Source organism: Gopherus flavomarginatus, chromosome 13 (genome assembly GCF_025201925.1).
Source record: "Gopherus flavomarginatus isolate rGopFla2 chromosome 13, rGopFla2.mat.asm, whole genome shotgun sequence".
Lineage (NCBI taxonomy): Eukaryota > Metazoa > Chordata > Testudines > Testudinidae > Gopherus > Gopherus flavomarginatus.
Window position 1 is genome coordinate 13,723,633 of NC_066629.1, and position 27,379 is coordinate 13,751,011.

Below are 27,379 nucleotides of genomic sequence, written 5' to 3' on the forward strand. Positions count from 1 at the left end.
GACAAACTACTTTGCCTCTGGTTTGCATTCCCTATCTTGGGTGTTCAGATGATAAATTCTTTGGTGGCAGGGGAGCTGTGTGTTTGCACAGTGTCCCACAGCACAATGAGGGTTGGGGAAACTAGGCACACCTGTAATACAATTAACAACAACAATGGTCTCCCCAGCCCCTCCAACAAAGCAGTCCCAGCTCTACCACGACACCTCGTCCCTAACCAAAATGCCCTCTCTGCTTCCAAGTAGAATTTCAAACTCTGCTGTGGCTCTTTCAAAGTTCCTCTGCATATCCTGGTCTGAACTGAAGGTGAGGAAGTCCAGGGACGTTTATTTCCAGTTCACCCTAAATATTTCATTTAGCATTTGCTTCTAAAAATATCAATTTCTTCCTTCCTTTTTTTTTAAGCTAGAGGCTCATGCACCATGCAGCTCATCCTTTATGAATATTGATGAGAATTATTAGTCATGGAATATTTCATTTCCCTCCTCCTCCCCCAATCTATATAAAACCCAGGTCTTTGCAAAGGGGAAAATGTCATCAAAAGTTATGAGTCTTGATATGCTTCAGGATTAGATCCATTAATATATTTATAGAATTATTATATACCTACATGATCAAATACTGTACATAGACGCACCCCCACATATAGGGCACTGGAGGCAGGATTGCTGCACTATAGTTCAATGCTACTCTCTGTGGGTTAAATTCACCTGTATGCACAGGACTTAACTACTGCACAAGCCATGTGTTGATCCTCTGAACAGGGGTGAAGTTCACTCCATCTATCCCCATACGTACCAGAGCCCTATCATTTACATTTCTAACACGTCTGCCCCCTTGCCAGCCAAGTGCTCATGTGGCTTTCTCCAACTTAATCCTGGGGCACCTCCAGATATAGGGATTTTATCCTTACAATTAGAGCTGGGAAAAGTTTTTGGACAAACATTTTATTTGATGAAAAATGTAGTTCTGGTCAGTCCAAAGTTCTTCTTGAATTTGACATGAATAGTTTTGGCCAGAAGAGGAGGAGGAAGAGGTGCGGCTGTTGCCAATGCTGCTGTTCCTCCAGCTTTGGCTGACCCCTACTTTATTAGTGTATGTGTGTGAATTCTGCAGTGAGTTTCTGGCCACAACTACAAGGTAGATTTGCTTAAGTTGGCCCATGATTCACCTGCTATTTATCACTAGAAAGGGGGTGTCTCTGAGCGCAGCTCTCAAGCTGGTATTGCTCCAGTGACTTCAGTCCCATCTGCTCTGTATATCTCTACATGTATGTGTGAGAGAACATACATACACCCATTGACTTCAGTGATACCAATTTACATCAGAGGAGGATATGGACCATAGCGAATATACACAAGATGCAGGCAGATATAAGCTAGAAGTTCTTTTGCTGTGGTGGGAAGGTTTGCAGGTGCTGTAGTACCCTGTGGAAATCTCCATTGCAATGCAATTGCTGGTCCCCACTGGGGCCTGCAAAACTCTGGAGAAATTGGTGTGTCCTTTCCCAGTGTCTCACAGGGTACATGCACCCACTAGCACATGCATATATAAGCTTTATAAGCCAGAGTCTGGAGTTCCCTTCTTGGGAGCAATGTCTTCAAGGTAAATTAAGAAGCTGAAGTGGGAGCTTGAGCACAGTAATGTCCTATCACTGATGCTCAGAGGACTTGCTAGAGGATTTATGGCATCATTTGAAGCTGGCTTAATGGTATAAACAGACCAGCATGGCTGGGTTCTGGTCTAGTGGAGACTGTGTCAATGAAGTGACCTGCACTGCTTATGATATATTAGCTGCTGGCAAATGTTTTGTCCTGGTACCCATAAAAATACAGGAAGGAAAGTAGAATCCCCCTCACTTGTCAAAAGGATGCTAAGGTCCATCGTAACAGCTCTCTTCAGGGAGAGGAGAAATCCATAAACATGTGCTCTTGGGGATAATTCTGAAGGTAGGTTGGGAGCAGGGTATTGGTGATAAACCTGCAGTGCCAAGAGTAGCTAGTCTGACAAAAGGCTCACACTTTTCTTTTTCCTTTCCTATACATTTTTTTAAACTAGGAAATTATGCCCAAAGCTCCAAGAATACAATATTAAGGACAGTTAAACACTTAAAAGTCAGGAAGTGTCAATGTTAAGGTGGAACACATAACCTTAACTCTGCCTCCTTCTTGTATGCATTATGATACAGGGTAAAGTTTTCAAAATAACCTATGTGACTCAGGACCCTAACTCCCATTTTCAGAAGTGACTAGAGGCCAGATTTTAAAAGGTATTTAGGCACCTCAGATGCAGATAGGCGTGAAGGAAGTCCCATTCTTAAACACTTTGGAAAATCCCACTTTAAATATCTAGCCCTAAGTGATTTAGAAGTCTAAGTCCCATTACAGTAAATAGTATGTCGTTTCCTAAGTCCCTTTTAAAAATTTTATCTACAGCCTTTAACTGCATGATCACAGGTTATCGTATATATACTTGTTGATCTAAGATTACGGGGAAATGATCAAATTCTATTACATTATTTAAGAGAGAGTTCACTATCTTTTTCTGTATTTTCGGAGGAACCTAAACTCAAATCAATGTACACAATTCATAAATATTGTAACAATTCTGTAGCCTCCCTAGGACTTTACAGATTTCACTATACTGCACACCATGTCCACTCTTCAGAAGCATCAGGGATAAAATTCAGATTCTTCTGCTCCAAAAAGCACAGGTCCCTACTGCTTTTACCTGCCTTGCTAATAACATTATAGGCACAATGAAACAAAATGGAGCAGTTCCAATTCTATCCAGTAGATGGCAGTGGTGCACACATGCATTCTCTCCCACATCAGCACATATATTGCAAGTGCACATGGGTAAGTTGTGTGTGTAATTGGTTTAAGCTTAGCTCAGAAGCAGCATCTGTTTTTCCAGTGAGGTGCCTGCTTTTTACCCAGCTTTCCAGCTGGCCTGACAGAGGCAAAATGTCTGCCTGACACTTGACAAAACACAGGCTTGTTTGTTTGTTTTCAGGTTTAACATCCATCACTGCCTCGTTTGCCTAACATGCAAAGGAAAGGATGCATCAGAGATGTTTCAGTGAGGCCCCCACAGATGAGGATGCATCTTAAGCAACTTCTCTGGCACTTACTGCTTCTTCTCCTCTTGCAAATGCCTTTGGTGGATAAAGAACAAAAGGCTCAGCATAGTTTATACAGGAGATGCCTTTTCTAATCACTTGCAATTGTGTCTTCTCGGCAAGATGAAAGCAACAATGCTTAGGTTAAAGCAAGCTGTCCCATCACGAAGCTGCCAAGCTGCAGAGAATGCAGACCTTTTTTGGCTGATGATAGAGGCATGGTTTATAGACAAAGCTCGCACTGTGCCCTGCTGCTGGCTTTGGAGATCAGCTAATGAAGGGATCGTGAACAATATGGCTCCAAGAAGATTGCGTGCTAGGGTTCCCATTGCTTTTGCAGGGTATCCCATCCCCTGTTTATAATTTTTAAAAAAGTACATAGACAAAAAGATACCAAATTAACAGGGAAACAAATGAAAACGAGTAAGCTGTATCTCTCTTTGATGACAGCCACCATATTAGCTACTCTTAAGCAGGACAGATAATCTGCTCAGCAGCACAAGTGGGCTTTTATATTTATTCTAAATTAGAAACAAAATGATGGAAGCCTCAAATGGAAGAATCAACTAATTGCACTAATATCTCACTAATTCCAGCATCAGGGAGGGGGAATAATGACTTTTTACTATTTTACCAATTGTTCAATTTAGACCAAGGTGCATTATGAGCTTTCTTTCCGTTCTGTGATCTATGGTGCAGGCTGAGATTCCAATTCAATTATTAATATGCAGGAGTTATAATTATTCTGATGACTGGTATGAGATAATTATAAACCATAAAAACAGCTTTCATCTGCATGCACAATTTGGTTTTTTTCCTTCTTTTTCTTTCCGCTGTGGATCTGAATCTTATCTGTAAACTGGAGACACGCAGAAGTTCAGAATGATGCACTTAAAACAAATAGCAAATCTAGACACATTGTGTGGATTTGGTGCTCATGAAAGTGTGGAGCTGACAACACCAGCCAGAAACAGGAGCAGCGGGGGCAGCTGCACATTTCTGCCAGGCAATCTCCATTCTCATCTGTAACAGCTCTGCTATTCCCAGGCACTTGCACATCCACATCTACGCATGTCCATCCTGAACTGAAGCAGACTTGTTATTCCTATCCTGAGCAGCTTGGCCAATGTTCCTTTCATTCTGAGTGTACTATCCCCTGCTATTCCAGTCCTGGTGTCTGTCAGTGCACCTCAGTCCTGACCTATAATCCCCACTGCTATTCTAAGTCCTGGGCACTCACTCAGCTCTGCCCAATGTACCTCATTCCTGATCTGCCATCCCCTCTGCTATTAAAATTCTGGACCAGCATGCAATGGTGCGAATGCACCTCACTCCTGATCTGCAGCCCCTTTGCTATTTCCGTCCCAGGCCCTCCCTCAGTTCTGCCAGTGCACCTCAATCCTGCCCTGTAGTCACATCTACTCTTTGAGCCCTGCACTCACCCGACTAGAGAAAACCAAAATTAGAATCATAGAATTGTAAGACTGGAAGGGATCTCAAGAGGTCTTGAGGTCTAGATATTTAATTAAGATGAAGATGTGAGACCACAAAATGAATTTGTATGTGGAGTCCCGATTTCTAGCTATTTTCCTGGGTTAGCAGGGGTGGAAATTTACCTCATTGCACCTCCCCAGAAACCTAAATGTCTAAGGATTTGTCTCTTTTTTTTCTTTCACAGGTCTTCTTTTGCCATGTTTGGGAGCTTCCAATAAGAATGTTGGAAATAAGAAAGTGTGGTCTTCTCACAGCACATCATCCAGCCACTGAAATGCCACGAAACGAGGTTATCTCCAGAAAGGGCTCCAGGAGGCATTTAATTTGTTTATTTCCCTGGCACTCCCTCTCCTAGTTATCTGAACCCCTTAGCCAAGCTCCCAGAAAACATTGGAGACAGATTGAAAAGACACACACGTGCCAACAGCAGATTGCTCCCCACCACTCTCTTCATTGTCCTCAGCGAACAGAAGGCAAGAGATTGTTTTTAAAGAAATGTCATTCACCTCTCAAAGCATTACACTGGAACATCAGTGTGCATTCAGCTGGGGCAGGGAGAGGGATAAGAATAGGGACAAACAAACCAGTTCAGATAAAATAAGATCCTTTCCCCACACTGAAGCTTCATCCAAAACTCTAGCTGAGCCTGAAGTTGCCCCTCTTTCCATGTCGAAAATCACATGCAATCACACTCTGCATTCTCCTAACTGCCTTTCCCAATTGATTTTTATTTTCATTCTGGTAGAAATGCCAGTAGATAACCATTACAAACCTTCAATAGGTTTCTGCCAGTTTCTCTATTGGTTTCTCTTGGGGGACCAATACTCCCAGAAATCTGTACCCCAGTAAATCAGTTGCTCCATTCCTAAATGTAGTCGGCCAGCTGGAATCAACTGCAAATGCTAGTCTGGAATTTCCAGCTCTGTACTTCATGGGGCCTGCTGAAAGAACTCCAAATCTCATGAGCCAGGTGGTATGGGTTGGGTATCTACCCCATCTTGGCAAACAGAGAGAGCTTTATTGACTTCAGATAATGAGCTAAACCTTTTGGGTGCTTGACACCCTACAATCTTTGGAGATTTTCCAATCACTAGTTACCCACTTGTAGATCTGACCGGTAGCCCCATGATATCTGAGTGGTCTTTAGTGACAATCCCTTCTGGCAGGCTATGACACCCTCAGTATGAGAGCTTGCTTTACATGTTTGCCAGAGGGTAATATTTGATAGGCCTCATTCTCTCAGTAAAACAGGGTGCAGTGTACATTGCTACATGGGAACTACTAGTCAGCACATAATGACAGCCTCTGGCTGCAATGCCACGGTTTAACTCAGTGCTCTGTATAGTGCATTCAGATACCTGACATGTAGAAAATGCTATTTAAACCAAGTTTTACATGCCTTTCGTGTAGGGGGAAGAAAGCTGCTGGAGACCTGTGCACCTAATGTAAATACCTCTGGGGTGGGATCACCAGTGATGTGTTAGTGGATATTCTAACTAGAAGTCACTGATTCATAGGGAACTGTACAGCAACATGGCAAAGCCTTGGCATGGGGTCCAGAGACCTGGATTCTAGTCCGGTTCTGCCCCTGACTTGCTGCATGACCCTTGGCAAAATGGTTAGGTTTTGCCTTGACTAGAGATGGGGCTAGCATGGCATGGAGGAGGAGTTCATGCTCCTCCGAGCAGCAGTATTTCATCCTACTATGTGCACCTTTGTTTCATGGAAATCAATCTGCACAGGCAGGGGAACATGCTGCACTGACCAGCTCTTCCTTGACTTAGTAGCAGCCTCTCTCTCCAGCCTCGTCTCCCTTTACCACCAGGCCTGTCAGCTGCACAGTGTTCTGTTGAGGGGGTGCCGGCAGCTTCACAGCATGGAGAGGGTTCCACACAGCTGCCGTTGCCCTCCGCAGGGCCCTGGCCTGCCTTTCTGCAGCTATGTTCCCCTCCCCACTATGGAAGGGAGCGTACAGGCCTCCCTCTGCAGAAGGCTTGAGCAGAGCATGAGACAGGAAAGCCAGGAGAATGAGCATGGCATATGCATTCTCCTGCAAATGGGAAGCAGTCATGGGCACCATCTAGCAGCCGGCGGCTTGCCGGAACAGGTGGCGGAGGAGTAGGCTGACACTTCCTAGTGCTTAATAGCTCCCGCTAGTCATTTTATGAATGGCAGCCAAAAAATGCCATGATTGTTGCAGCGATGACCGCTAATGACTCAGTATAGATCTGGCAAGATGACAAAAGCAGGAGAAGAGAGAGTGGGAGCGGAAAACACTCCTGAATTTCTGCTTTTGGCCGTCAAGGAGTGAATGGAAGGAAAGTACAGGGAGGGGGCAGGTGGAAGCCAATTGGGAATAATGCCAGGCTGATGTGGGAAGAAGTTGCTGGCATAACCAAGGAGGGGGTCTCATGTACCAGCCTTTGGGTTGAAGGGCACCCTCATTGCTGGAACTGGGGATTTACTGTAGACTTTTGGCTTTGGAGGAGGGTTGGACTGAACAGAGGGAGAGGATTCAGTTTTTCTAATTTTAGGGTAGATCTGGAGCTTATTACCTAAGCCAAAATTTTGAAATGTGGGACCCTAACATCAACCATCTATGTCCATATCATGGCTCCTAAGTAAGTGGCCTGAAGTCAATACAAGCTGAAAGAGCACAGAACCTCTGAGATGCAGGGCATTCAGTTGGATGCTATACAATGGCTTAGGTGCTTGGCTTTATGCGCTCAAGATTGGAAATGCTGCCCCTAGTCCCTGCTCGGGCAGAAACTCCACTGAAGCCAATGGGGAGTTCTGCTGGAGAAAGGATCTGGCCCTTAATGACTAAATGGCACATTCCTCTTGATTATGTATCTGTTTCTGAATGTTAACAAACAGTCTGCAGTGTTTGACTGAGTGAGTTATTAGCAGAATGAAGACAGATGGTAGAGGATTAACTCTAACGCTTCTTTATTGCAAGGCCGACACTACAGATAGCTCAGCGCTCTCCCTCTGACTACAACTGTCACCAGCTTAATTCCCCACAATAACTCAGAGCCACGTACCACTAGTGATCCAGGCACAAAGAACACCCGATCATTAATCAGAGTGTGGGGATGATCAGAAAGTGACTGTGTAAGAATGGCACCTTCTCATGCTCGCCATACGCCTTTGAGTTGTATCCAACTCAACCAGGCTTTTATTGACATAAGCTTTGCAGGTCTGATATAGCCGGAGGCAGAGAGCTGGATTCTCTTCTGCCCTGTGCATCAGAGCCCTTGATTCTTCTTTGTGCATCACCACAAGCGTTAGGAGCACTGAAACTTTATTCTGTAATGCCAGACGCTGGGTTGCAGATCCCAGCTTTTCCTGGGGGACATCAAGGCCTTGTCTAGACTCGAGCTTTTGTAACATGTGTTAACTGATTGCCAGTTAACACATGCTAACTAACAAAATTGGAAATGCTAATGTAGACATTCACAAATGTGTGTTCATGGACACTCTAGAGTGTCAGATGGGAACAAACATTTCAGAAGCATCTACATTCATATTTACAATCATGTTAATTAACATGTGTTATCTGACAATCAATTAACATGTGCTATAACACTATTAATACTCTAGTCTAGACAAGTCCATAGAATACTCATTCTAGAGCTGACGTAGGGGGAGAAGGAGTAAAACCCAATCTACCAGCAGATTTTGTACTGGTATAACTATATCAGTTAGAGTTGTAATTTTCTTACTGATTTAGTTATATTGGTACAACCCCTAGTGTAGACACAGTTATTCCAATATAAAAGTATCTATACCAGTAGCACTTATACTCATCCTGCACAGGATGAGCTACACGAGTATAAGCACTTTTGTAACTGTGAGCACACTAGGGGGCATTGTACCCCTATGAGCCTAGTTAAAGTGATACAACTGTTGTGTGTAGGCAAGGCTACATTTTTCTGACTACAGCTGCACTCCAAAAGCATTATCGTTAGGAGCCAGCATGGTTCTAGTGATGGATGTAATTACCCATTGCCACAATGACGGAGACCCCATGAAGCATAATTAGCAGATTGCTCCATTGTCTGTGTCTGTTTTTAATTCCTTTCGACACCCCATAATTATTGATAGGGCTATTCATTAGTGTTCTAATGCAATAAAGAGGAAGATATTTTATTTGGCAAAATTCAAAAGGGAAACCATCTCTCTATGTATCCCTATGGTGTATTTGGTCCAAAGAGTCTGGCTCAAGTTATCAGAATTGGAGACCAGTGAAGTAAGTACCAGTTGCTCTAGTAAGGATGACCACATCTCAGAAGTCCACTTTGGTTCAGATTAGAGATGGGCACCAGCTGCAAAGTTTGGATCTGGAACTCACCAAAGTTTAGGGGCGTTTGGGTCTGGAATTTTCATCCAGGACCATTTTCAGTACAAATAGATCAATGGTGGAGTATGTAGCTATGGAAAGCCTATGTTTTTGTTTTTATTTTACTGCATCTTTAAATCTAAGGAGCCTATTGTCTCCAAACATTGGTAACTATTTGCTTGTGCAGAATGAGACAAACACACTGTGCTCTCTCTCTCCCCCTCACAAAGAGTTTATTTTTGTTCTTTCACATATCTCTTTTCTTAGTCTAACATAAAACCACATTAAGGCTGAAATTAGCTAGATGCTTAGGGAGAAGCATAACTGGAATTCTCTGGAAGTCGGATGCTTATCCAGAGGAACATTGATCATGCAGGATCAGGTTCTCCCAGGAGATTCCCAAGCGCTCCCGCTGTACCTCAAATACCTCTCAGAATGTTTTTATCCTGCTGATTCTGGTTTCAGACACTAGTATGAAAGGCCAAGTGGCATGAAAATATTGTAGAAATCAGGCAAAGTAAGCTCCGGATTCTGCCACCCTTACTCCCATAGCGTATGCCCCTAGGGTGAGTCTTCACTAGGGAAAAAGATGTTAGCTAACACACAGTAACTAACACGAGGTAAAATCCTAGTGAAGAGAAGGCAATTTGTCATTTTCACACAAGTTAGCAGGTTGAGGATTTGGGTCAGTTCTTGTTCAACCCAACCTGTTCCATCCCTTCCCTAACAGTAATCCTGCTATGGCCAAACTCTCCTTGCTGTGCACTTGACGCGAATCTCCTGTTTGGTGCTGCTTTAGGAACCTTATTCCCTCTCTGTTGATTCTCTGGCCTGGCATAAATCACAGAGGGCGCTTCACAAGCAACTCAAGCACGGAAGCTGACAGAAATTGGGATGTTCACTCTTTTTAGTGTAAATATTTTTTATTATTTAATTATTTCTACTCATAATTATTCATCATTTTTTGATGGATTAACCATTGCTAGAACAGCGCTTTGGAGATGGATGGAATCTATAACAACACTTTACGCTTCTCTCTAAGTTCTTGCAGTGTGCAAGCACCTCGCATGTATTAAAGAAGCCATCCTCACTGGGAGGCAATATTAGCCCCAATTTAAGATGAGGAACTGAGGCACAGAGAATCAGATTTTCAGAGGTATTTAGATGCCTCCAGATGCAGATGGGTGGGATTTTCTAAAGCATCAGAGCAGGTTTGGTGCCTAGCTCCCCTATGATTTCCACAGGAGTTAGGCATTTATATACCTTTGAAGATCTGGGCCTTAGGATCCTAAATTTCATTGACTTTCAGTGAAACTTAGTCTGGTGCTTTTGAAAATGGGATTCAGGCATTTTTGAAAATTGAATCCTAAATGATTTGCCCAGGGTCATCTTAACCCAGCTCTCCTGAGTCAGAAGTCCTTATGCTACCCAGAAGAGCAGCCATCTTATGGACAGTACTCTTCCGGGAATGTGATGTACGAATAAAATAAAAATACTAAGCACACTTATTGTCTTTTCCACAAGGGAATTCCTTTTTACACATAATGATTAATCAGTGCAGCAGCTCTTTGCAAAAGAAAGTGTCCCCTTTTACAGATTGGAAACTGAGGCATAGAGAGGTAAAGTGACATGCCCAAGGTTATAGTGAATAAGTGGTAGAGTTGGGACTAGAACTGATATCACTCCTTGCATGCTTTCCTAGTCTCACTACTAGACTGGATTGCCACATCGGAAAACAAATCTTAAATCACTGAAATCAGTATAAGCTGTCTCATGTCAGCACTGGATCAGGCCCTTGATGGACTCAAAACATGTGTAAGCCTTCGTAAGGGCTAAAGATCATCACAGTTTGGATTTCAGAAGACACAATGTAATGAATCCTAATGCCAGTGTGTCGCCAAATCTCTTGGATCTGGCCAAAGCAAGTGTCCATGAGTAATTCCCCACATTTGGCTGTGCAACTAAAACTGGGCAAAACATTTTTCAATGAAGAATGCAGATTCTGCAACACCAAAACATTTCACAAATTCATGTTGGTCTGCCAAATTGTTTCGTTGGAAAAAAAAACTTAAAAAAATCCAAAAAAGTCAAAGCATTTTGTTTTGACATATTTAAAATGAAATGTTTTAATTTTTCTGTTCCAAGTGACTTTCTTCAACTTTATTTTTAAAGGGAATGAAACAAATGTTTCATTCAACCTGAAATGAAATGAAATGTTTCATTCAACCTGAAAAATATATTTTGTTTGACTTTTGTTTTGCCACAAAAAAAATAAAAAAATCATTTTCAGTTCCATCTGAAATGATTTCCCCCTCCCCTGATTTTTTGGAATTGCCAGGGGACTGACAAATCTGTTATTCACAAGCTCTATGTGGAATGGCAGCAAATCATCTGGTTTCTGCTTCTGCAATCTCAGAACTTCACCAGCCCATGTGGCACCTGCATGTCCTCCCCATGAGGCGGAGAGCACAACCAGTGGATCTGTGGAGTGGGAGACCTACTCCTCTTTTGGTCCTCCCTCTGCCTTCCTGCACTGAGTCATGAAGAGGCTCTGGTTCTGCTGCTGTTAGGAATCTTTGCCATCACTGAGGAGGGGACAAGGATTTTCCCTGTATTCATAGCAACATGCACAGCAGAAAGCATTTGTATCCCTCATCTAGAAACTTGTGTGGGGAAGGGTTGATAGAAGAAGGGGTTGGGGGGAGAGAAGATGTGTCGGGGAAAGGGAAATAAAGGGAGAGGAGGGGATAATAATGTGGGGGAGAGGGGAAGAGATGGGGAGAAGTAGAAACTGTCAAAGAAAGTTGGCAGAGGTGGGAGGTGCAAGAAGTGAGAGGTTGTGGGGAGAGCCCATGTGGCATGTGGGACAGTCACTTACCTTCAGTCATTCTCCGATACTTCTCCTTGTACATGAAACCCAGGACCAGGCAGCATCCTCTTCTCGGGAGACCCAGTTCTAAAAGTGAAAGAGCAACAACCATGTTAGCTGGCACGCCAGTCAGGAAAAAGCCAAAGGTGCCCACGATGGGCAGGACAGGGCAAAGGGGGCGTAACCCGCCGACCCTGCCGTCAGTGAAATGCAAAGGGGTCGTCGAGGCGGAGGTCTCCTGTGCAAGAATGAAGAGGCCAGGGAAAGCAGATTGAATAGTTTCTCCAAAGAGTCTGAGCGTCCCGTCCCTGATGGGAAAGCCATTCCCTCTGCATCCCATCTCTCAGGTGTTTGCCTCTCATGCTGCTTCTGTGCTGGGTGCAATGTACCAGGCATCTCTGCCCTTCCATAATGTGCAGCAGTGACGAGGACTCAGCCTCTTAATCCCTTTCGCTCCACAAACTGTGTGATAAAATGCAACGTGGGGCCTTGAAGGAGAGATAAACCTGACTTGAGGTTTCTTGCCCTTTCGAAACAAACAGCTGGCCCTCACAGCGGCTCAAGGCTAAGGCCCCAGGCAGCCTGTTGCTTTGATCCCTTAATTTCTTACAGGGAGTTACTGACTATCAGTAAAAAGCAGAGAAGCAGATCTGAGCATGGATTTTCCAGAACTGTGTTGTGTGTGTGTGTGCGAGCATTTCTCCCCATGTGTCTATCTCACCGCACAGCAAAAAGCCCTCATTCTTCAAAGAAATTCTCCTGTGCCACAGTGGAGAAAATTAAGGTACCATGTCCCAGACGCAGCTTTCCTTTGGGGGCTCCCCCATTCTACAGAGCCATGCAGATCAAAGCCCCTTTGATGTTTACTTAATGCCTCTGTGGTCCCTTCATACAGCTCCCATTGTCACCAGAAAAGCACTTCTGATGTCACAAAGGGATGTAGGTATGAGAAAGGGAAGACGGCAAAGCGCAAGGTTGAAGGTGCTGGGAGCTTTACAGCAGAGAGCACTATACACAGCAATCCACCTACAGTACTCACGGGACCCCCACTTCTGTAGTATTGGAGCACCTCACAATCTTGAATGCACTATGCTCACATAACCCCCCTGAAGTTGGGAAGTGATATTATCTCCCTTTTACAGGCAACCCTTGCTCCTGCTGAGCAGCACTTACTTATGCATATAAACCCATTGGACTTGTGCAACCTGGGCACGGATCACAGAGTCGACCCATGAGGGGCACCTTTCTCATTTATGTGTGGTACATAGTGATATGTGGCACTTATGCAGCACCATCCGTCCAAGTATCCAAAGGGCTTCCCAGGCACTAATTGATTGGGCTTCACAATGCCCTGGGTGGACAGGTATGATGATAAAGGGGAAACCAAGTCACAGATTCTCAGTGGTATTGAGGTGCCTAATTGCAAGTGATTCAAGAGGGAGTTCGCCATCTAAATACATTGACGATCTGGACCAGAGCACAATGAAACCAATAGAAAGACTCCCATTGACTTCAGAGTGGTAGCCGTCTTAGTCTGTATCAGCAAAAAGAACAGGAGTACTTGTGGCACCTTAGAGACTAACAAATGTATTTGAGCATAAGCTTTCGTGGGCTAAAACCCACTTCATCGGATGCATGCAGTGGAAAATACAGTAGGAAGATATTCCATTGACTTCAGTGGACTTTGGATCAGGCTCAGAAGCAATTTGTCCAGTGTCACATAGTACCTCATCCTGAGGCTGAGAATCTTCATTTCTTGCTACCATAGGGCCCCACTTCAGGAAAGTACTTAACAAATTTTAAGCATGTAAATAGTCCCATTGAAATCAATGCTTAAAGTTGGGCACATGCTTGGATGGTTTCCTGAACTGTGGTCTTTCCTGGCAGTTGAGAGCAAGATTGGCTCCACAGTAAATCAGCAGCACAGCGAGGCTTAGAAGCTGGCACTCCTGTCTCCCAATCCCAGCCCCAAACCACACCACCAAGGCCATGCTGGTCATTGCTATCTTTGCATTTGGCAAATATAAAAATGTGGGCTATTCCAATGTAAATAAAAAATAGATGGGGTGGTTATTTGTGGAATAATAGATGCCTTCTGCTAACTTCTATTGGTTATCCCTAGTGCCTAGTGACTTAAAATGGAGGATAGCCCCAGGAGCTGTCAACTCAATAGCTCTGCTCCATTCCAAATACAAGGTGCCAACTAGAATAGGTAGCACCTAGCTGAAAACTCACTCTCTCTCCCTCAAGCAAGACAGAGCTATTTATCTGTTGGAATTATCTAAAAGATCTAACACTGTTTAAATATATAAAGCCCTTAGAAGTAAGCAAGATGCATTTAAGCCTTTATTGATAGGAAAGCAAAATACTATTGATCCCTATTGAGCCTGCAATGAACACCATGCTATCAAAGTGTAATTAAAGTAACAGAATTAGATTAATCACCCAAAGCAGCCAGTTCCCACTGTGGAGTCAGTGTGTTTCTGTTACTGAGTCTGAAGTGCAATTGCATATTTCTTTTCTGCAAATACCCCCCGCCCCCACCACCACACACACACTTGCTGTTGTTGACTATGTTTTCACTAGCACTAGGTGAACTTCAAAAGAGGTCAGAAGGGTGGATGCTTCCAACCTGTGAGGTTTAGGTCTGGACCAGAACTTGTCCAGAGTTTGGATCAGCTTGTTCCAGTTTGGGCTCTATCTCCAGCTTGCCTCATAGCGGGGTTGTGATAACGAATGCGTATTAAGCCGTTTGAGATCCTAAGATGAAAGGAGCACAGCATTATAATAATTTATGTTGCAAATTTGTGAGACCTTGATAAAGCTTTTATAGAGAACAGCACCATTACATACTTAAGAACACCTTTAAAGATAAAGTACTTTATCGCTCTGTGCGACCTCTAAGCTCTCCGCTGCCTAAAGATGGCTTGCCACTTCATGCCCTTCAGGGTATGTCTACACTGCATACTAAGCCTGGGCTCTGACTCAGATTTGAGTCCAAACTCCACTTCTGTCCACACTCAAATCTGTCTGACTCAGGTCAGCAAGCACTCAGGACCTGGTACCCAGCTGGAGGTGGGTCAGAGCCAAGTCCCACTGTGACTCGGTTCCAAGCTTTGTCATTTTGCAGTGTGGAGGCAAGTCAAGCCCCAAATCTGATTTAGAAGGTCTTTGCAGTGCAGTATGGGAGCATTAGCATAGCTGTGAGACCCGAGTTCAGCAACTGCAATAGATGCTAAAGTTTGGGCTTGGAAGCACTGTCTCCACAAGCCAGTTTACAATGCAGTTAGACACACTCCTAGTGGCTAAGGGCAACTGATGGCTAAGACAGTTAAGCACACATCTAACTTTTGAAATCCTCTGGCATCAGGGTGCTGCAACAATCCCACTGGAAAAAGATTGTAACCCACCTGTGTCCAATCCCATGACTTTGAAACCATCCAATGATCCACATTTTCTTCCCATGAGGCTTAATTTTTCTCCCCCGTGAGAACTGTAAAACAAGTCACGTCTGACGTTTCCCACCTCAGTCATTCGAGTTGCTTGAAATGAAATTGTTCACTTGAAATATATGGTGAGGCGCGCCGATTTTTTCCACATTTTGATTAACTCCAAAGCAACTACACTGATTCATCATAGACCTTCTTATAAAAATGGGGACAAAGAACAGAAAAGGTCAGATCAAGAGTTGGCCTGCGGGGGGGTTGCTAGAGTGGAAATTAGAATGCGACCATTAACATTCACTCCTCACTTATGCAATAATAAAGATCATTTGAACGAACACCAAAATGCAGCTGTCTCTGGGGTGGGGATGGCTATCTTTGTAATGGCCTCAACATTGCCATGCAGGAGCTTTAGGGATAGGAAATGAAGAATAAGTTACTAAATGAAAACCAAAAGGGGAGTTCAGGTGGGAAAAATATGGTGTTTACTGAAGTTGGAATCTACAGGTAATAACGCAAGAGGCAGGAGAGGACACGTGATTTAGAAGAGGTGCTGTCACTTTGCTGTGCCAAATTACAGAAGCCTCCTGCTTTTCCTCATCAGATTTTTTCTCACTTTCATTTGCAATTTAATTACCTTCTTTCAAGGCAATTACAATACCCATAAGTCATGCAGGGAGCAAGGTTTCTGATCAACCAGCATACTAAAGGCCAGAGCAAAGGAGTAGTAAAGGTTTATTAGCATGATCATACTATGTACTATTGTGTAGCTGTATCCCACCAGGGATGATAATAAATGTTTAATAGCCCAATAATACCTGTTTAATAATTTTTCCAGCTCATCCTGCCTAATTGCAAGTTTATTAAAGAACAATAAACTTTATAATCAGTGTAAAGGCATAATTGCAATTCCATTGCTTATTTAATATTGAGTTAATTATATTACAACTAAGTTATTTTTTCCCATACATATTAAATATCAATTAGTTGTTTAAACTATTGATTTGTATTTAATTAACTATGCTATTATATACCAATTAAGGTCTTATAAGAGAAGCTGAAACAGCTGGTCTCTTAAATTAAATTTTAAAATACATGGTATTAAAATAAATATCACGTTTTTGCTCTGCAGAGATGGTAATTTATTCTCTGTCAATGGTTTTGCATTACCGTGTTGTATGCATGAGTTTCATTCATGGGCTTCATCTTCCATTCATCGGGAGATCGGGACAGCGATCTCTGTGGTAGAGAAGTCCTAGTGCCAGTACCTGTGACACTGTAATATAATGGCTGGGTCCAAACACAAGAGCAGAGTAGGCCTGCATACAATCTCGCTTTGTGATCTCAGATGCAAAGCAGGGTTAGACCCAGCCAGTACTTGGATGGGAGAATGCCAAAGGACATGAAGGTCTTAGAGGAAGTGGTGGTGATGAGTCACCGGATCATGTTCTTCCTTTCTTCTAGGGGCACAATGTTACTGAAAAGCCATTTTTTGACTGCGGTTGATGATTTTATGTTTTTTTTTTCCAGGTAATTGATAAAGATGTTAAATAGCATAGGGCCAAGAAGACATCCCTGCAGGATGCCGCTAGAAATACATCCACTCAATGATAATTCTCTGTTTACAATTACACTGAGGCTGTCAGTTAGCCAGCTTTTAATACATGTAATATGTGCCACATTGAATTTGTATCATTCTCGTTTTTTAATCAAAAAGGCATGTGGTGCCAAGTCAAACACCTTGCAGAAGTCTTAAGTGTAGTACAGCAACACTATTACTTTTATTAACCAAACCTGTAATCTCATAAAGAATATATGAAGCTAGTTTGGCAGGATTTATTTTCCATAACCATGTTCTTTGGCATTAATTATATTGTCCTCCTTTAATTCTTTATTAATCCTTATTATTTATTTCCTTATATCAGTATTAAATTGGCTGCATTTCAATTTCATTGAACTTTGCTTTTTGCTTGTATGGAGTTAAATAAAAATCCCACTGCACTTTTTTGTGAGGAATTAGCCTGGCAGACCTGGCCCAATTCCAAAGTAGTTAATTACTTTCTTCCTCTCCACGTCCTCCCTGTACTTTCTGTGAACCCGCTACAGGATCCTTCATATCCTGCCCTTAACTCCATGTAGGTCTTAAACAGCTGCTCCATTTTGACAGCAGGTGAATGGATCCTTCCACGTATTATTTGTATGTTGCTTTGCTAAGTCTGCAAAGCAATTGGAGATCCTTGGAGATGAAAAGAATCTACGTTCATGCTATTATTATTAAATCTGTTCCTGCTTAATTTATAAAAATGTATTTTAAAAAAAAAGCCTCCCAGATGAGAAAATGGGAACATTGCAATTTGAAATACAAATGAGGCGGTGACAGGCATTAAATGCTTTAGCGATACTGTATTTTACTCTATAGTGCACAGCATAAAGTTTGCATTTACAAACCTATTTATTGTATTAGGCACTTTCAAACCACCCTGTCATCCATTTATATCACAAATAAAATCTTAAAAGCAGAGGATTAGTCAAGCGTGTCCCTATGGAACTACAATCTGACTTTCAAGAATCCATAGCTGGAGATAAACAGATGGTGCAAAGGTTTGTGCCAGCTGATTGCCCTGTATCCTAAAATGCTGCTGGGGGAAGGGATTATTCTTCAGCTGCCCATGGATGTGGAAGTCCTTGTTCATGTTAATAAGAGCTGATGTACAGAGTGGATCTTCAGGGGAGAAATCTACCCCTGGGCAGAGGCCTATGAGCCAATTAAAAGTCCTACTTAAGCAAAGTCCTTGGAGTAGCCTTCTGCACAGGGGTGAGTTTCACCTTTGAGTGGCACAGCTGAACTTCATATTCTGAAGCGGAATTTCTAAGGAAGGAACACCTCAGGGGGCCTGGATCAAGATCCAAACTTCTCTTAACTTCAGGAGTGTGTGGACCTGGCATTTCGATTTGGTCCCATCTCAGATTTCAGTGCCTGAGCAATTCCCTGCATCTCCAGGCTGATCCAGTCCCAGTACTGTTGACAATAAAGGATGGAAGCTTGGGGACCAGTCCATGGATAGATTTCTTTAAGGTGTGCCCTTTGTGCCCTCCCAATCCTGGTTCACTTGGGGACTGAAGAGGCCTACAGAAGAATGACTCACTGACCGGCATGCCCCCTCATGGCTGGGTGTGGCAGACACTACTCCTCTGGCACTCCCTACTGACAACCGCTCCGGCTCTGTGATGGTCGATGTTTTCTCGTGACTCAGTCCTCCAGCCAGGCCACATCCAGTCCCAGGGCAACAGTGAGTCCCAAAAAACTGTAATCCATTGCCCTTACACCTGGTCTTCAGCCCAGAATCTGGACTCAGTAGTCCTTACAGCCCTGATATCTGAGGGCTTTCACTCCATCTTCCTCAGTGGCTGCTGCTATGGACCGGGACTGTAGGCAGTCTGGCCTAATAGAGCTGAGCAGGTGTCAAGTCTAGTGGGCAGAGTCAGGGAACAAAGCAGAGGGTCAGCATCAGAGTCAACTGCCAGGTACCAGAGCCAGCGGTCAAGCCAGAGTTAGAACCAGGGATCAAAGCTGACCCTGCTATCCCTGCGAGATTTAATTTACCTAGTGCAGGTACCAGCCGTTCCCGTACAAGTCCACTGGGGCTTTCTGTATGTGCTCTCATTTCTGGCCCATGCTGGGGTCCGTGCTGCTGCATCTTCACTGCTATTTTAGCCATGTTGCCTCGATTAAGCTCATGTGGGTCTGTCCACCCATGTTACACCTTAAATGGAGGTGCAGACATATGCTTTGATGGCCTAGGGGGGTCTGTCTAAACCATGGCAGCCTCCCTGGGCTCTGCATAATGTGGTGCTGCCCCAGACGTGCCCCTCCCACCTCTGGCATGCCCCCTATGCCAGGCTTATGAGGGAGTCCTTGAAGAACAGTCTTATGGCTGTCTCTCTGCCATGCCTGCACTGTGGGAATCCTGCCTGGCCAGAACTGGTGCTTTTAGGGCTCCTTCGTGCCATTCAGGCCCTTCTACCCATTGTAAATTGAAGAGAGGACCTCTCCCCCATGCTTCTACAATCTCTCTGCATGCGGAAGTCTCTCCGCTTCTCGAATCATTTTCATCACCTCTGCCTGGACCCCTTTTATTTCTGCTGTATCTTTCCCCAGATGCTTTCTCAGAACTGAAATCAGCACTCAAGTTGATGGCATGCCACTCATTTCCATACATTCCTTACATTTTTGTTTGTTTGCTTTTGGACTACACTGAGCAGAGTTTTTCACTAAATTGTGCCCAGTGAGCCTTCCATCTTTTTCCTGCATGGTTAAAATTCAGTTACATCCTAGCAATGTGGAGGAATAGTCCAAATTATTCCTCCCAAGCGGCATTATTTTCACAGCATTTTTCAACGCTGAATCTCATCTGCCATTGTGTTGCTCATTCATCTAGTCTAGCTAGGGCCCTCTAAAGTTCCTTGTGGTCTTCCTGCTTCAAATACAGGCCCAGATCTTCATCAAGAGCCAAGTGTGATAGTTCCATCGACTTCCATATGCCTTTCTACACGATCAGATGATTTGGCCTGCATTTAAAGAATTTCTTGTGGATTTGTTGTATCTGTTTCTACAGTCAGCCCCCAAATCAAGTTGTGTGCTTCAAGGCATTGGCTCACTGCATGGAGGACAGGAGAAGGCCTCTGATTCCCAAGCCCAGGATAAAATGCTGAAGCGTTAAGCACTGGCCACTGTGGTTAGATGGACTGGTGGCCCTTTTTCTTCTTCTGTGGCCTCTTGACTCTTCCAGTCCATGATCAAGAGCAATTCAAGGCAGTATGAGACCTTTTCTTCCACCCCACCTGCCCCTCCCTGGCACTTTGCAGGGACCACCCCAGACACCTTGCAGTCCCCCTCCCTCTATGTGCCATCCACACCCTGCTGGAGTGGACACAGGTTGCTGAGAGTTCACTGTCTCTTTCAAGAGGAACCCGTGTTAGCAGAGACCGGGTCAGCAGAGGGAGGCCAGGTGATAGTCACATCTGTCTCATTCACACTCCAGTGGCAGTGCTTTGCCAGCCAACAGGGACTGTGTCCACCCTAAGAACCTTTTCAACTCCTCCAAGGCAGGAAGAACGAGGACAGGCCAGGTTGCGCAGACAGCTCGCTCGGTGTCTCTTTGCTCCGTCCATCTGCTCTGCCTCCCGTGGGCATTCCTCTTGCGTGTCCGGAGTCTCACATGCCCCGAGCTGTCTGTCTCCTGCCTCCTCATCTGCTTGGCAGCTCAGTCCTGAACTCCTGGTTGCTTGGGGAGTAGCCTGACAAGGGCTGCAGCAGCACTCATGTCTCCCTGGCTGCTCCCCTCCCCGCCTCAGCTTCTGACATGGAGGACCAAGAGCTTCCACTCAGTATGTCACCAAGGATAGGTGGTGTGTATGTGTGTGTGTGCCAGGAAACTGGTGTCATCCTACTGGAGAAGGCTACAAACAGAGTGCGTGTCAAACACACTGAGCCTACTAGAACAGCAGTATGCATTTCTCTAATGCCCTCCAACCTGAAGGATCCTCAGATCACTTCATAAACAATGTTTCTATCGCAGTCAATGGACAAATCCCTATTATCAGGTTCTGTGCACTGGGAAAACCTCACCCACCACTTGAAATGCAGCCACCTCTGGCGCAGAACACGACAGCTGTTTACCAATAGGCAGCAACACTCTGCAGCAGCTTAGGATGATGCAACATGAAAGAGAAAACCTGTATCCAATTGGGATTGCAGGGGGAAGTTACAGGAGATAAAATGAAATGGCCCAAACTGGGGATTGGCCAGGATGTCAAGGGTAACTTTCCTATTCTTGTGAAAAGTGTGCTGGCTCATTAAGGGCCACAACGGCAGCAGCTCTGGGGAGGATTTTCCATGAGTCTACTTTGATAGTGTTTGAATAGGTCCCTCTTACTCCCAGGGATTGAAGGAAGGAATTTAAAGCCAACTTTCCTCTCTTTTCTTTTGTGGAACAGATGAAAACTAGCTCAGGAAAACCCGAAAAAAAAACCAACAAAAAAGATTTGTTTTGAAGACAGGTCTAAAATCAGGGAGTGGTGTGGTTCTCATTTCTTCCAAAGTCACTGTTTCCATCCCAGTGTCAGTTTCAGGTGTCCTGAGTATTGTATTCTCACTGAATTTGTGCCACAGTAATGCAAACAGCACTGTATTATCTAGACGCCCAGTGAGACAGTCTAGTATCCAGGGATTTCAGTCTTTTATTTATTTATTTCAGTGGATATGAAAATGTGCCCAAATGCAGCTCTAGGCTTCTGTACAAAGATAGGAGACGTCCCCATTACACCCCTCCCAGAGCACTAGCCTAAAACCTCTGCCCACCCAGGCCATCACCTCCCCCCTAGGAAAAGCCTGAGTGACAAGAGAGACTTTGCAGCATGCCTGAAAGTCAGCAGATTCAGACCAAAGTGGGGAGAGTCCAGCTCCAGAGTCCCAGATCCCTCACTTAAAACCTGAGAAAGGACTGCGAAATATGCTTTTTCCTTGACTGGCTTGGAGAACTGCCCTGGTTACTGGTCTCTTCAAGCCCAGCTGTCCTGGAGCCTTCAAACCCAGCTGTCCTGAGTCCTTCAAACCCAGCTGTCCTGAGTCCTTCAAACCCAATTGCCATGGGCCCTTTAAGCCCATCCCAAAACAGAGAAAGCATCGAAATGCATTCAGTCTATCATTTGAAGATGACACGGCACAGCAGTCTGAGGCAGGGAACCCTGTGGTCCTTCTATTACGGAGAAATCATGCTCCAGCCTCGCAAATGACATTACTACTCTGTATCTTATAATTAAATTGTATTTGCCGGTTACCTCACAGCATGTCTGCAATTCTTGTTCATCCAAAGCCTTTTTTTTCAATCTTTATCTTCTATTTTGTTTTTTTTCCCCTTCCCAACTCTCAGCAATTTCACAAAACTTCCTAAGTTGGCTTTTTCTCGGAGAGATAAAAGAGACACACACACAGAGTGTGTGTGCTATGAAAAATTAGAGGAAGGCACCGGGATCTCTCTTGTTTTTCTCTCTGACATGAGACTTGGAGTCTGGAGGTTTTTAGATAGGACTTTGGTTGTAGGATGTCCTGATGAAGGGACAGCTGGGGTGAAGCTGAGGGCGGTGCACTGGGTACACTTACTAGCTTGTAAACTTCAGACCTGGGATCAAAATGAGTCTGATGGTGAAAACGTAGTTACTCATGACCCCTAAAGTATCACAAATCATGGCACAGTTTAGCAAGCGTGGATATCTTTGATCGGGAGAGACTAATGACTGGAGTAACAGTGGGTGTGGTGGATCAGGATCGAAGTGGATCTGCCGAGCTGTGTTGGGGGACTTCGGATTGAAGAGCAGGCGGTGCTGAAGAACAGAGCTGCACCCAGAGCTGTGTTGGTGGAGCACAGCTTTTGAGAAGCATGGATGCTACACGTCAGGATTGGCAGAGTGGCTCAGCTGTGCTGAGGGCATAGAAGGAGGTGCTGCAGGACCAGGACGCACTGGCAGATCTGGGGGTGGGGAGGAGGATGCCCATTTTCGGCACAGTGGCTGCAGTGCACGTTCTTGCTCTTTGGCGTCCACTAAAATTCGCTCAAACTTTAGAAATACATTGGAAAGGGCAGCCGGAAAGCACAGCCCCACCCACTGGGAATGAAGGCGGCACTGATTACACGTAAGGGGCGAAAGCTACATGAATGAAGGGATTTTCTGCTCATTCCAGCTCTCTCTCTTTCCTGCAGAAATACTGCATTGATTGAAGCATTGCAGCGTGCCAACAGGGAGGGTCATTCTGATGTTGGGCAGTGATAGAATCGGAAAGTGAATGGTCGGTGAACATTTAAGGGCCACACTGCTGGATGTTGATTGTTGACATGCATAGCGTGGGTTCTCCAAACACCCAGCAGTGGAAGATCCCATCCAGCCAAAGGAAATGACACTATCATTATGGTGATCAGGCCAGGGTTATTCTGCTATAGTACAGTAAGAGAGACTCGCAGCTGGTGATAGACTTTGCTGCTTCTGTTCGGATAAGCACTCAGAACACCCCACGCTTGGTTTGCAAAGGTACTGAACATCCACAATGCCAGATGAAGTTGATGGGAGCTGCTCTGGGAATTGGATCCAGTGTGCTTAAGTGATCTTCTCCGCAAAATTAGCTTGGGCCCATAAGTATTCCAGCTTTTCCCCTGGGTTCTCAGCTTTCAGACGGACCTAAAATTTCCCAAGAGCAGCCATTCTGCAGGAGCTTTGGCCCAGATTCTGGTGCTTAGAAACCTTTGAGGATTTGCATCTTTGTCACTTGAGCTTTCAGTTCCCACAAGCACAAAATCTTTTCCAGACATCAAAAGGGCTTAGGGTTCAGCGCAAGCGATGGACGGAGGTTTGGGTTAGTTCTCATTCTTTCAAAACTTGTTTGGCCAGCCCTAGCTAGGACATGACCAAGCACAATGTTATCCCAACTGTGCACTGCCCACTCCTCTATGCTTCTGCTCCTGTCAAAATCAATAGCATAGTGCCAGCTCAAAGCCCAGCTGAAAGGTTCTCTGGTCGGAGCTAGGGTACAACACTGGGGCTTAGATCTCTATTCTAGTCCTTGCTTGGCTTGCTGCATAATTTTGGACAAGTTACTGTGCCTCATTTTCTCCCTCTCTGCAACGTTGTTAATGACGCTCGCCACCTTTGGCCTCAAAAGCCTGTCTCATCAGTCAGATCCTAGACAGCAGCCTCCTGCTGTTCACTAACTGTGCGCAGCTATGCACTGGACAAACTGCAAGCGGTGCAGAGATTCTATTTTGCAAAGCCACCTAGCAGAGAAACTATTCCCGCTGCCTGGGGAAGAGGGGCAGGGTGGCTCAGCAAGGGGCATCCCCCACTGCCGAGTCTCTCTCACTCCATTTGAGAATGCTGTGATTTCATAGGTCTACGCTGCCTCAGGCTGAGGGTGTCAGAACTCACATGCTAACCAGTGGGTGGCTGGGTCCAGACTTGGCAAGGAGATGTCCAAGGAAAATTCAAGTGCTGCAGGGAATGGTGCAGAACTGGGAAGTCTCTCTGGGAGACTAGTCACAGAGGGGAGCCCAAATGCTGTCCACTGGTTGAGACATGAGACTGGGGTCTTGATCTGGCTGTCAGCCCATGGTGTTTTTCACAAAAGCTGGGGAGTTAGTTCCACTGTCGTAACTAAACTTCTGTTGGGGTAATTACATGCAGCCTTCCTGCAGTGTCCATGCAATTTCAGCTGGAGATAGGACTCCTCTTCACTTCCTCTCCTAAGCAGCAGTGCAGCACCACTGATAAGCAGCTGCCACATCGCACCCCAGAGGTGGCTGCATGTCAGTAGCAGAGCAAAGCGATTCCCATAGACAAAAAGAGCCAAATCCCACTGGAGCTATGTGGATTTACACCAGCTAAGGATCTAGCGTGATGTTTGCAGAACATTTTGGGCTGAAAGGAGGCTAATACAGCATCAGCCTATCACACAGCACTGCAGCGATCACAGTGGAGGAGACAGGTACAAAAGCAGCCTGGGAAACTCAAAATCAGCATAAGAGCTGAGAGCTCAGAGGCTGAAATGTTGATCATCACCCTCCTTGATGGCTGCAGCGCAGACTGAGGGATCCAACACACAGGGGGAGTGGGGAGAAGTGGATGTCTCTTTTATGGACTACCCTGCCTCAGCACGTTACGGGCCTTGACTAAGTTAAACTCCTGGCTTGGAGCTGGTGCCTTTATGTGTCTTTTACTTGCAGCCGCTCCTCATATCTGCTGCCAGCCCGTGTAACTTATTGCAGGTACTTTGACTTCCATTGCCAGGGGGCCATTTTCCCAGTGCTGGCTGTAATGTGAATGATATGTGACAATAGCTCCCCTGCTTCTCCCAGTGTCAGTGTGCTGCTATTGAGCACACACAGTCTCAATCCCATTAAAAGTAATGGAGTGAGATTGTCCAGGCCATTACTTTCAATGGCTCCATTTCAGTCAGACAGCCTCAAGCGCCTGTATCCTCAAAATAGCAAGCTGGGTGGCTCCAACCTTCTCTGCTTCATTATCACATTCACACACTCCAAATCACCAGAGCTTAATTGGAAAGACCGCCTGGTTTGTGTCTGCTTGACCTAAATGCTCCAGGAAAAGCACATATATTCTTCGCACCTTTGACAAACATGTCTTTGCTCAGCAATTTTTCTTTTTTTGCATGAAAAGAAATTTCAGGGTAATGGGTTCTTCAAAAACAACCCTAAGTCCTTTTAAGAGAGTGAGGCGGAAAATACACGCATACACCACCTCAAGGAAACACATTTTGAGGACATTACATGCTCCGAAGGTGATGGCCCTACTTGGAGATTAAGAACACAAGAACTGCCCTACTGTGTCAGACCAATGGTCCATCTAGCCCAATATCCCGTCTTCCGACAGTGGATGTTGCCAGATGCTTCAAAGGGAATGAATAAAATAGGGCAATTATCGTGTGGTCCATCCCTTCATCCATTCCCAGCATCTGACAGTCAGAGATTCAGGGATAACCAGAGCATGGGGTTGCATCACTGACCAACGGGGGCACTGAAACTGGCATTACAGGCAGGGCACAGGGGAACTCAGGGATTGTGCTGTGAGGCCAGAAGTTCGGCAGAGGTCCCCAGGGGTGACCCCAACCAGCTGGCCATGGCTCAGAGATAAAAAGCAAAGCAGTCATTTCTAGAAGTGCCAGTCCCTGCCTTTGCTGTAGGAATGAACATGTCTGTGTGGTTCTACTAGCTCCTTAGCAAGCAGTGAAATCCCACCTGGCCGGCAGTGCTGCTCAGTGACAGGCTGAATTACATTATATCTGGGCAGTTTCACACATCTGGCTATTGTGCTCTGGAGCATTGCTGTGGCTAAGTACACTGATGCAGCAGAAGTAAAGGGGACTGAGTGGGGAGTTGTTTTTTCCCCCCTAGGGTTTAATACTTTGCCAAACAGTGAGTGGGCTGTCTGTGACTGGCAGTACATGTCCTAGATCCAGATGTTAGCCAGGATACAGGGCCTGATGGATGGATGTGTAGATGGGGGTAGTGACAGGTAGTGATCAATGGCTCCATGTCTAGTTGGCAGCTGGTAACAAGCGGAGTGCCCCAAGGGTTGGTCCTGGAGCCAGTTTTGTTCAATATGTTAATTAATGATCTGGAGGATGGCGTGGACTGCACTCTCAGCAAGTTTGCAGATGACACTAAACCAGGAGGAGTGGTAAATACTCTGGAGGGTAGGGATAGGATATAGAGGGACCTAGACAAATTAGAGGATTGGGCCAAAAGAAATCTGATGAGGTTCAATAAGGACAAGCACAGAGTCCTGCACTTCGGGTGGAAGTATCCCATGCACTGCTACAGACTAGGGACCGACTGGCTAAGCAGCAGTTCTGCAGCAAAGGACCTAAGGGTTATGGTGGATGAGAAACTGCATATGAGTCAACAGTGTGCCCTTGTTGCCAAGAAGGCTAATGGCATTTTGGGCTGTATAAGTAGGGGCATTGCCAGCAGATCGAGGGACATGATCGTTCCCCTTTATTTGGCATTGGTGAGGCCTCATCTGGAGTACTGTGTCCAGTTTTGGGCCCCACACTACAAGAAGGATGTGGAAAAATTGGAAAGAGTCCAGCGGAGAGCAACAAAAATGATTAGGAAGCTGGAGCACATGACTTATGAGGAGAGGCTGAGGGAACTGGGATTGTTTTAGTCTGCAGAAGAGAAGAGTGAGGGGGGGATTTGATCGCTGCTTTCAACTACCTGAAAGGGGGTTCCAAAGAGGATGGCTCTAGACTGTTCTCAGTGGTACCTGATGACAGAACAAGGAGTAATGGTCTCAAGTTTCAGTGGGGGAGATTTTACATTGGATATTAGGAAAAACTTTTTCACTCAGAGAGTGGTGAAGCAGTGGAATGGGTTACCTAGGGAGGTGGTGGAATCTCCTTCCTTAGAGGTTTTAAGGTCAGGCTTGACAAAGCCCTGGCTGGGATGATTTAGTTGGGGATTGGTCCTGCTTTGAACAGGGGGTTGGACTAGACCTCCTGACGTCCCTTCTAACCCTGATATTCTACGATTCTATGATGCAGAAT

The 27,379-nt window shown here is 45.0% G+C and overlaps 1 protein-coding gene across 2 annotated transcripts in view; it reads right to left on the reverse strand.

Annotated features, from left to right (window-relative positions):
• The window catches only part of KIRREL3 (kirre like nephrin family adhesion molecule 3), a 737,495-nt gene that overhangs the window by 298,762 nt on the left and 411,354 nt on the right, over window positions 1-27,379 (reverse strand). For both annotated transcript variants that reach the window (XM_050921587.1, XM_050921586.1), the window contains exon 2: window positions 11,834-11,911. In XM_050921587.1, the coding sequence (XP_050777544.1) occupies window positions 11,834-11,911 (78 nt within the window). The remainder of the gene's footprint in view (window positions 1-11,833; window positions 11,912-27,379) is intronic.